The sequence below is a fragment of the Marmota marmota genome, unplaced genomic scaffold, assembly GCF_001458135.2.
Source record: "Marmota marmota marmota unplaced genomic scaffold, marMar, whole genome shotgun sequence".
NCBI lineage: Eukaryota > Metazoa > Chordata > Mammalia > Rodentia > Sciuridae > Marmota > Marmota marmota.
Window position 1 is genome coordinate 6,602,148 of NW_026000241.1, and position 10,522 is coordinate 6,612,669.

The 10,522-nt window shown below is 49.5% G+C and overlaps 1 protein-coding gene and 2 long non-coding RNA genes across 5 annotated transcripts in view; 1 reads left to right on the forward strand and 2 right to left on the reverse strand.

Annotated features, from left to right (window-relative positions):
* The window catches only part of Lsm4 (LSM4 homolog, U6 small nuclear RNA and mRNA degradation associated), a 14,237-nt gene extending 10,932 nt beyond the window's left edge, over nucleotides 1-3,305 (reverse strand). Inside the window, exon 1 of one of the 2 annotated variants that reach the window (XM_015489261.2) lies at nucleotides 3,179-3,305. In XM_015489261.2, the coding sequence (XP_015344747.1) occupies nucleotides 3,179-3,181 (3 nt within the window). In that variant the 5' untranslated portion in view covers nucleotides 3,182-3,305. Of the gene's footprint in view, nucleotides 1-2,439; nucleotides 2,460-3,178 lie in introns of those variants that run through there. The other variant, XM_048795472.1, reaches the window with a different exon arrangement.
* LOC107145350 lies at nucleotides 8-6,772 on the forward strand. 2 transcript variants are annotated; one of them, XR_007344418.1, is made up of 3 exons: nucleotides 8-350; nucleotides 1,759-3,485; nucleotides 5,706-6,772. It is a non-coding gene; the product is annotated as an uncharacterized LOC107145350 (long non-coding RNA). The 2 variants fall into 2 exon arrangements; XR_001503896.2 differs by having other exon boundaries at nucleotides 5,645-6,770.
* LOC125613826 overlaps nucleotides 5,681-10,522 on the reverse strand; it is a 13,355-nt gene continuing 8,513 nt past the window's right edge. The window contains exon 3 of the long non-coding RNA XR_007344421.1: nucleotides 5,681-5,692. This is a non-coding gene — a long non-coding RNA (uncharacterized LOC125613826). The remainder of the gene's footprint in view (nucleotides 5,693-10,522) is intronic.

The following is a 10,522-nucleotide window of genomic DNA, read 5'->3' on the forward strand; positions in this document are numbered from 1 at the left end:
GCCCCCCCCCCGTGACTCTGGAATCCCAGTCAGCCCAATCCCCAGAAGCCTTTGCAGGGGAGTCCTGGCCCAGCCGCAAGGTGGCTGCTCCTCCCTGGGCCTTGAAGGCCTTGGGGGAGGGAATCCTACATCCCACAGGCCCTTCCTGAGAAGAGCTGCCTGGAGGAGGTCCCAAGCCAGCAGGAAGCCAGGCCCAAGCCCACTTCCTGTGCTGGCTTCCTGGAAAGGCAAGATAAGGAGGAAGAGGCCAAGCACTGAAGGAGTGGCTGCTGGGCCCTGGTGGGCGGGCTGGGCTCCAGAGGGCTCCTGCCTTTGCCTTTGGGATGTAGCCCGGCAACACTGCCCCGGCGGTAGGTACACTCAGGAGCCTCACACTGGCCTGCTTGCTTTCTTACGTCCACAATGGGCACCTGGACCCAGGGGGAGGAGATGCATAGGCGCTTCTCCCAGATCACTGGGAAGGGGGTAGGGAACAGGCTGGCCCTTGATGCCAAGAAGAAAAATGGGCTTGGGAGTCATTCATTTTAGATGCCAGCACTCGTCATGGGAGGGACCTGCCCAGGAACGCAAAGCATGTCCCTGGGAAAGCCCAGCAGGGACAGATGCCTGCTGCCAGCAGGTGAGCAGATGTCATACTACAGTGTACACACGCTTTCCTTGTTGGGGACAATCCTCAGGACTTCACGTGTGCCTACTACCAGGAGCACAGCCCAGGAGGACCCATGGTTTCCTCATCTGTGACTGGCAGGTCCCCATTCATAACGTATCCAAGAGTGGACATACAGATGGGGCCCTGAGGTAGACCAGGTGTCTAGCACACACCTGGCCCTTGGTTTCAACCCCAGCACCGAAGGAAAGAAAAACAAAACATCTGAGACACATGGGACAGGAACAGCCTGACAGCCCACCCCTAGTAAGCCAAGCCAGTCTGAGGCCACAGCCAAACTGGCCAACCTTCACCCTGCTGTTGCCTCCACCCAGGGTGCCCTTCCAGTGGCTGGCGGTTGCTAAAACATCACCTTCTCTGGCCAAGCCCTAATGGCCACCCTCTGCTGTGCAGCTGTTGGTTTCCATCACAGGCGGCCGTCAGCCTCTAATTATCTTGTTTATATATTACCTGCCTCCCCGGCTAGACTGGAACACTCAGTGGGTGTGGGCTTTGTCTAGTGCCAAGCACACACGGGGCCAGGGACCAGGGAGAAGAGACTCAGTAAATATTTGCTGAATAAATACAGGAGGGAAGTGCACTGCCACCCAGGGAGGCACGCAGAGCAGAATGCTTGCCCCACCCCACAGGTAAGGCAAGGGTGGCTCTGATGGACAGAGGTGGCACAGGGACAGGGAGCCAGGTGACTGTTAGGTCGAGGCTCTGCAAGATTGCAATGGCCTGGAGCAGTGACAGCATCTTGCCTTATTCTATGTCCTCATTCCCAAACCACGCTGCAGACAGAGATCAGAGGAAGGGGTGGATCCTGGTGAACTTAAAAGACAGAGGAAGGGGTGCAGCTCAGTGTCAGGGCACAGGCAAGAGTATGGGTGAGGCCATGGCTGCCATCCCCAGAACCACAGTAAAATTTAAAAAGCAGGAAAGTGCCAAGTGAGATGGGAGTCTTCTACCCAGGTGACAGAAATCTAAATCTTAGGCTAGAAAAGTTGTTTCAGGTAAGAGGATTCCTTTTTTTAGACTTTCTTAGAACTCCAGAGGTCTCATCCCCAGGTTGGGATGGATTGAGGACTAACCCAATGCCTCTCATTCAGGAAGCCTTTCAGGATCGCCCACCCCCAGGCTGCTCCTTCTGGCTCCAATCTGACCACAAGGGACTGGGAATGTGTGATGGTGTTTTGCCTGTCTACTCTTGGCTCTCCTCCAGGAAACTCCTAGAAAGTCGAGACTTGAGGACTCTGGATGTTCAGGAGGCGGAACGAGGCTGAATGAGAGTCTCGAGTCTGTACCTTGTGTAAGTACTTTCTAGACTCTGCTAATGTGTTGGGGATAAAAATGAAGATCTGCTGTCAAGGAGCTGAACAGAGATGGGTCTTTCCGGTGCCTATCCTACAGTGCCAACTCCACCCGCTGGATGGTATGCAGCAGGGAGAGGGGCTCTCTGTGAATTCCTGCACTGGCCAGCAGCACTTAGAAGCCTTCATTAAACCTTAGTTTGAGAAATGTGCAGCCACCCCTTGGGGATCTCTTCTGCTATTCCAGAATCCCTCACCATCTCATGGAGTGATTGGAAGTCACTTCCCTACCAACAACCTTGATTTCTCTCACTAAATGATGGATGCTGATAGGCCAAGAAACTTAACAGCTCTGAATTCCTGTGTCTATATCTGTACACCAGAGTCACCAGAACCTTCTCACCCAGAATTCTCAGGCCTTAATTTTTCTTTCTGTGAATGGGGAGGATTCCCTTTGTCCCCCTCTGGCTTAAAATGCACCTTTACTGGGCATGCTGCACATGTCTGTAATCCCGGGTTCTGGGGAGTCCAAGGAAGAAGATCACAAGTTCGAGGCCAGTCTGGATAATTTAACAAGACCTTGAATCAAAATAAAATTGAAAAACGGTTGGAGAAGTAGCCCAGCGGTACAGCTCTCATCTACTGAGGCCCTGGGTTCAATCCTCTGCAGCAGGGCTGGGGACAGGAACCCCTCCTTTCCCTGGAATGAAATGCTGTGTGGCCCAGGGAGAAATGATTCCCCTCCCTGTGCCTGTTTTAAGCCAGAGGCATCTAAGTGTGTGCTGCCAGCATTCTGAACACTTCCCAAGCTCTCTAGCTCCCCAAACGGGCTTCACTTGATCCTTACTTCTCGACACACTAGCTTTCTGTAACCTATGGGATTAGCCTGGGCCACTTCGCTCGGTGTCCCTCCAAACTTCATTCCCCTTCACTCGCGGTGCCCTTTGGCGGGTCCTGTCACCCCACCGACAAATTAGGACGACCGCTGCCGGCTGCTGTATTGTGAATATGTGTCCGTCCAACCCCAAACTCCTGAATAGCGACGAACTGGGTACCCTGGGGAGGCCCCTGATGCCTCGGGCCTCAGTTTCCCCGCCTGCCATAGGCGGGACACAAGACTTGCACTGCACATTTATCCCGGCCCCTAGAGCCCGCCCCGAGGATCCCGGATGGTCGCGTCCCCCACCTCCAGGAGAACCCACCGTCGACCTGCCCTCACCATGTTGTCGGCGGGGACCGGGCTCGCCGGCCACTTCCGCCGCTGCCACAGCCGCTCACGCTCCTCCCGGTAGCCGCCCCGCCGCGCGCCACCAAGCTAAAAAGGAGTGGCAGAGACGCGAGCCAGTCAGCACCGGGCTTGAGGAACAGACAGCCAATCCTTGCCTAGAGGGGCGGGGCCTTCTGGGCATGGTGGGCGTGGCAGGCCGTGTTCCCGCCAGAGAACTAAGGGAAAAGGTCGTAAAGTGCCCCCGCGAGTGATGCAAAAGGGGGCAAAGTAGCGCATGCCAGCTCAGGATGCCTTGTGGGTAAGAACGCATGCGCAAATGAAACCCGCCGCTGGTCTCCTGGGCTCCTAGCTGTGGGCAAAGCCCGTTAATGCCTCCAGGGTTGCTACAGAGAGGGAGAAATTGAGCCTCTGCGGTTATTGGGAGGTCCTTAATGTCACCCTTGGGGATCCTAGTGTTTCGATTCTCGTTATTGCTATTATCCTTGTTATTATTAAGTAAAATAAGGGTCCTTCGAAAACAGGCCCTGGCGTACAGTGCCCGTCCAGCTACAACCCAGGTGCCTAATGGGACAGGACGGAGGGGACCGCAAGATCGCATCACGCTGCTCAGAATGACGCACAATTTAAATCTTACGAGTTGTTTATTTCTGGAATTTTCCACTTCATATATTTTAAATGATTTTTAAATAGTTTCTTTTTCCATTTAGTAGATTTGAACTGCAGTTGATCGTGGGTAACTGAAACCAGGGAAAGCAAAGCCGCGGTGTGTGTGTGGGGGGGGGGCGCTGTGCCCGAAACCGGGAGCCTGCGAACAGATCTTGAGCCTGACGCAGTGCCTCTCGCCTATAATCCCATCCACTTGGGAGGGTCCCAAGCCGCCCGCCAGGCTGGGCCATGTAGTGAGACCCTGTCTCAAAATAAAAAGGGCTGGGGATGTAGCTCAGTGGGAAAGCGTCCCCAGGTTCATTCCCTAGTAACAAAACAGGCAGATGCGGGACGGGGGAGAGGGGAGAACGCAATATTCTATTTGGGAGGCCAGAATTCTGCAAAGTGTCAACAGGGTTGACTCCTCCCTGAGGCTCTGAACGACTATCTTCCCTTGCCTCTCCCTCCTGGCTTTTCTGGTGATTGTCAGCGATCCTTGTTCCTCAGCTTGTAGATGCGTCACTCTGATCACTGCCTCTTCGCACCTCCGTCTTCTCTGTTTCTCCTCTCCTTTTCTTTTAAGGACACTCCTTTGTCTCATTAAACCCACCCTAAATCCAGAGCAATCTCATCTCTAGGTCCTTGTTTCACTGCAAAGACCCCATTTTAATTAAGATCATATTCACAAGTACCAGAACATCAGGATTTGGATATATCACTCAACCCAAGTATTAGCTATGTAGCTTTTTTTTTTTTTAATAGTTAATTTCTTCAAGGTGAGCACAAATGTACAGGTGTCTCTTGGCATCCACAAAATTGGTTCCAGGACCCCGTGGAGATACCAAAATCCAGGATGCTCAAATCCTTTATGTAAAATGGTGTTGTATTTACACAGAACCTACACACATCCTCCTGTAGACTCTTTATCATCTCTGTTGGGCCTAACACAATGTAAATGCTATGTAAATAGCTTTTATATTGTGTTGTGGAAGGAATAATTGGGGGGAGCCTGTACATCTTAAATTTTTTTTCTCAAATTTTTGGTTATTATTTTAGTTGTAGATGAACACAATACCTTTATTTTACTTGTATGTGGTGCTGATCGAACCCAATGCCTCACACATGGTAGGCAAGCACTCTATCACTGAGCCACAACCTCAGCCCCTCAAATATTTTTGACCTGTGTTTGGTTAATCCATGGAGGCGGAACCTGCAGATGGGATTGAAGTTGACACCCTTGGGGGTACCTAACTTCCTAGGAGAGACTCACTTGGGTGCCCATGGAAAGATCCATCCTTGGCCTAATGCTTTGATCTTCAGGCCTGTAAATGTGCACTAGGGGTCCCTGTCCTAGCCTTCTGAGCCTCAGGACTGGCTGCAGATCATTTTCTTTACACACCCAGGACCAGTAGCTTCCAGTTGAAAGAAACCTTTGTCTCTGAGGCAGATTGGAGACTTTTTTTTTTTTTTTTTTTTTTTGAGGGGGTACTGGGAATTCAACTGAGGCACTCGACCACTGAGCCACATCCCCAGCCCTATTTTGTATTTTATTTAGAGACAGGGTCTCACTGAGTTGTTTAAGGCCTCGCCATTGCTGAGGCTGGCTTTGAACCTGAGGTCCTCCTGCCTCAGCCTCCCAAGCTGCTGAGATTACAGGGTTGCGTCACTGCGCCCCGCCTGATACTTGACTTCTTAATGAAAGATGGCCCTGTACTAGGCCTCTGAGATCTGGGAAGACTAGAACAGGAATCCACATACCTAGTTGCCTTCCACCAGAGGGCTTGGGGCACTAAAATCTTCCCTCTTTTTAAGGGGAGAAGGAACTCTGCTAGGACAGAGCTTTGAAGCTCAGACGTGTTCCTCCTACGAGCAGGGTTACTTGGCTGATGGATCAAAAGAGAAAGCAGAGAGCCCCCAGAATTCCTGGACCAACAGCGGGCCTCCCTGCAGTTTGCAGAATGAAGACAACATCCAGATGGACGGAGAAAAAAACAGGAATTCCGCCATGCCTGAAGCCAGTCTACCTGATCTTCGCTGTTCTTTGAGTCATGAAATTTTCTTCTTTGCTTAGGCCAGTTTGAGACAAATTTTCTATCAAAACCCACAAAAAAATCCCAGCAATGGTAAATGGCAGGAAAAGCGAAAACACAGGGTTGGAGAATGTCAAGTCCACTCAGGGGCAGAAGGAGGACCTCGGGGGTGACCCTGGCTGGATCAAGAGTGTGGAGTCAACTTCCTCAAGCAACTGGCACCAAAGGGAATTTGGGGGGAAGATGTTGGCAGAATTCAGGCAATGACTTCGTGAAGTAAACAGAATTTCTGAAATCAGAAGATGACAAGACTGGAGGTCCAGTTTTGGAGCACCTGACCACGAAGCCTATGTCTTAAGTTGGGGTTTCCCCCACCCCCAGAAGCCAATGCTGAGGTAAAGACTCAAGGGCAGGGCTGGGGTGTAGCTCGGTGGTAGAGCGCTTGCCTAGCGCGTGTGAGGCCCTGGGTTGGATCCTACGCACACATAAAAATGGATAAATAAAATAAAGGTGTAAAAAGTGTTAAATTAATAAAGGTATTGCGTCCGTCTACAACTAAAAAACAAAATTAAAAAAAAAAAAAAAAAAAGACTCAAGGGCATGTGGTTCATTTAGCAGGTGATCCCAGGCAGCCCCTTTGGAGCTGAGCAGGACAAAGGACAAAGCAGGAAGGAGCCCTACATGAGATGTCAAGGAGCAGATGGTGTGGTGGCAATGGGGGTCAGTCCCACGGGGGACCTCAGGGACCCTGAGCCTTATGCTGGTTCCGCCCCAGGGGAAGGGGGACTAATACATTTAGTCTTCAAGTTCCTCGCATCATTGCTCAGGGCTGCTCCCGAGGCATCTGAATCCCTGACCCTGGGGGCTGGCCCTGCTCCAGTGTCCAAGAAAACCCAGGGTCCCTAACAACAGGCAGCCCCGTGTGGACACTGAGGGCTGAGGGGACGCGGCTCAGGAACGTGGGAGATGAAGTCCTCATCCCCATCTCCCTTCCTGGGAGGCCTGTGGGGAGCCGGGGCTTCCCCTAAGAGGAGGGCTGTGTGAATTCCAGGCATTGAAGGTGATGCCAACGTTCGTGATGAGCTTTGCCCAGGGCCAGCTCTGGGTGGCCCAGACACGCTGGTGAGGTCTGAGACGGGAGGACGCGGGTGGGATGCCAACTGGGTTAGAGGGATCCCGGCGCCTGGCCAAGCCTCATTTGCCAAAGGCAAAACCCGAGGGATGTAAACAAGAGAAACTGGGTCCATGCGATGTCCCAGCATCAATATGGCCATGGAAGTCGGAAGAAAATTGAATGCTGGGTCACCATTTTATGACTTTTTCTAGACTTTTCTAAGTCTTCCTTTCCCCCAACAGGCGAACAGCGATTCAGTCTTAAAACCCCAGCTTGGGCGACACCATGTGGCAGACCTCGGTTACTGCAGTTTTTGTGAGCTCTTTCAACCATAGGTGGGCCCCTGAGAGTTCGCCCTCCCCTTAGCCATCCTGATTGGTTAAAAGAAGATTTATGAAGACCAATTAAACTCTGCCCTGGGAGCCTGGGGGTGGAGCCTAGCATGTGTGAAGTCCCCTGGGTTCCATCCCCAGGACCTAAAAACAAATAAAAACTCTGCACAAGAATAATAATCCTGAAAGCTGAAAGGCATAAAATAAGATAATGAAAATTCAGTGCCATCAAGATCAATATTCTGGGTGAAACTTTCTTCAGAAAAAGAAAAAAAAAGATATATATATATATATATGACACTGGAGTTACTCAGTGGAAAGAAGGGCACAGGTGAGTTCCTGGATCCAGCTATACCTGAAGTCATGAGCTGTAACCTTCCACTAAGGTGAGCCCAAGAAGTTTTTTATCCTCCTCTGGTGCTAGTGGTAGAACCCAGGATTTTATGCATGCTAGGCAAGTGCTCTACCCCTGAGCCACATCCCCTGTGCTAAGTTGGGGTTTTGTGTGTGTGTTTGTGGGGAGATACTGGGGATTGAACTCAGGGGCACTTAACCACTGAGTTACATCCCCAGCCCTATTTTTACATTTTATTTAGAGACCAGTGTCTCAACTGAGTTACTTAGCACCTCACCTTTGCTGAGGCTGGCTTAGAACTCATGATCCTCCTGCCTCAGCCTCCAGAGCTGCTGGGATTACAGGCGTGCACCACCACATGTGGCAATATTGGCCAAATTTTATTGTGTACATGTACAAATGTGTAACAAGAAATCCCACCATTATGTACAACTATAACACACCAATTTTTAAAATAAGGGGGAAAAAAAACAACCTACACTAAGTTGGGTGCTGTGGTGCATACCTGTAATCCCAGCCACTTGGGAGACTGAGTCAGGAGGATTGCAAGTTTGAGGCCAGTCTCAGCAATTTAGCAAGAAGACCCTGTCTCAAAATAAAAGAATAAAAAGAACTAGGAATGTAGCTGAAAGATAAAGTATCCTACTGGGTTCACTCCCCAATACCAAAAAAAAAAAAAAAGAAAAGAAAAGAAAGGAAACAAACAAACAAAAAAGCCCCTCACCAGTGCATACCTGCCTCATGATCTCTTCCCTAACTGCCCGCCCTGCAAAATCTAGCCATCCATCTCTTATACTTTGAACTTCAGCACCTGGCCCTGACTTCCAGCATTATTTGCTTTCTGCTGCGTTGCAATTGCCATTTTAAGACCTCCAGGCTCTGACTTGCAGGAGCGGAGTATGAGAGTTTATATGGGCCTCTAACAGGGGACTGTTCAGTAGTTTCCCCTCCACCGTCGTCATGGACATACAACCCAGGCCTGGCCCATCTGGGGGCTTCGCTGGAGTGTTCTAGGATTGCAGTCTGGAGCCATGTGGTTCATGTACACAACCTGGCCATTTCCCCACTATAAAGTCATCCCTTATTTAACCCTGGATCTAGCTATACCTGATGCTTCATAAACCCTCATCCTTTCTTTCCTTTTTCTTTTCTTGTTTTGCGGGGTGGGGTACTGGGGATTGAACCCAGGGAATTCGAGACATGGTCTCCATAAGTTGCTGAGTCTGGTCTCAAACTTGTAATACTTCTGCCTCAGCCTCCTGAGTTGCTGAGATCACATGCGCCACCGTGCCCAGCAATCCTCATCTGCTCTTGTATGCCAGTCTGGTCCTGGAATGTCCCCCAGAGCCCATGCATTCAAGATTTAGTTTCCCCAGGTCTGGGGCTGGGGCTCAGCGGTACAGCGCTTGCCTAGCACATGTGAGGCCCTGGATTGGATCCTCAGCCCCACATAACAATAAATAAATAAAATAAAGGTACTGTGTCCAACTACAACTAAAAATAAATTTATTAAACTTTTTTTTAAAAAAAGATTTAGTTTCTAGCTTTGTGGTGGCTCCTTTAAAATGTGGGACCTAGTAGGAGGTCTTCCTGTTACTGGGGTGTGTGGGACAGGGGGTCCTTAGTTACTTCGTCTTCCTCTCTCTTTCGCATCTCAACCATGAAGTCGGGCATCCTGATCGGCCACCAACTCCCGCCATGATGTGCTGTGGCCTCAGCACAGGTCCAAGCCATGGTGATAACCAATCTGGGCCGAAACCTCTCACCATGAGCCAAAATATACCTTTCTCTTTATAAGTGAATTATCTCAGCTATTTGTTACAGTTAACAGAAAGCTGACTAGCTGGTGACCCAATTTATTTCTTTTTTGTATGGGGATTGAGCTTAATCACTGAGCCACATCCTCAGCCTTTTTAAAAAATAAAAAAATTATTTTAAAGACAGGGTCTTGCTGAGTTGCTTTGGGCCTCTAAGTTGCTGAGGCCAGCTTTGAACTTGAGAGCCTCCTGCTTCAGCCTCCCCCACCTGGCAATATGACTATTCTTAATGCTGCTGAACTAGAGATTAGCAAATGGTTCAGATGGTAAATTTTATGTTATAGTATTTATCAACAATTAAAAAAACTCTATTTTTTTAAGAAAAAGGAAGATGTATATACTTATTTCTGAGTAGTTAACGTGTGTACAGGATGCAAAAGACATTGGGGTACTCCATCCACTGGGGTACTCACCCACCCCACCCCATCCTGGTTCCCTCCCCGGGGACCCATGGGATTGTTAATTTCCCATGTTTCCTTTCTGAGATAGTTTATGCATTTACGAACACATTGAAAGTGCTTTCTTTCTTTTACATTTTTCATTACACACTTGGCTTTTAAAATTTTTGTTTTTTATTTATTCATTCAGAGACTCAGACTGGACTTGAACTCTTTTTTTTTTTTTTTAACCAGGGACTGAATGCAGTGGTGCTTTATGACTGAGCCCATCCCCAGCCTGTTTCCATCTCCCTGAGCCTGTTTTATCTGTTTTGTATTTTATTTAGAGACAGAGTCTTAAAGAGTTGCTTAGCACCTTGTTGTTGCTGAGGCTGGCTTTGAACTCACCATCCTCCTGCCTCAGCCTCTGGAGCTGCTGGGATTATAGTGTGTGTCCCTGTACCTGGCACTCAGGGTGTTTTCAAGGTTCACCCACAATGTGGCATGTGTCCATATTACACTCTCTTTTTTTTTTTTTATAATATTTATTTTTTAGTATTTGGCGGACACAACATCTTTGTTTGTATGTGGTGCTGAGGATCGAACCCGGGCCGCACGCATGCCAGGCGAGCGCGCTACCGCTTGAGCCACATCCCCAGCCCCTA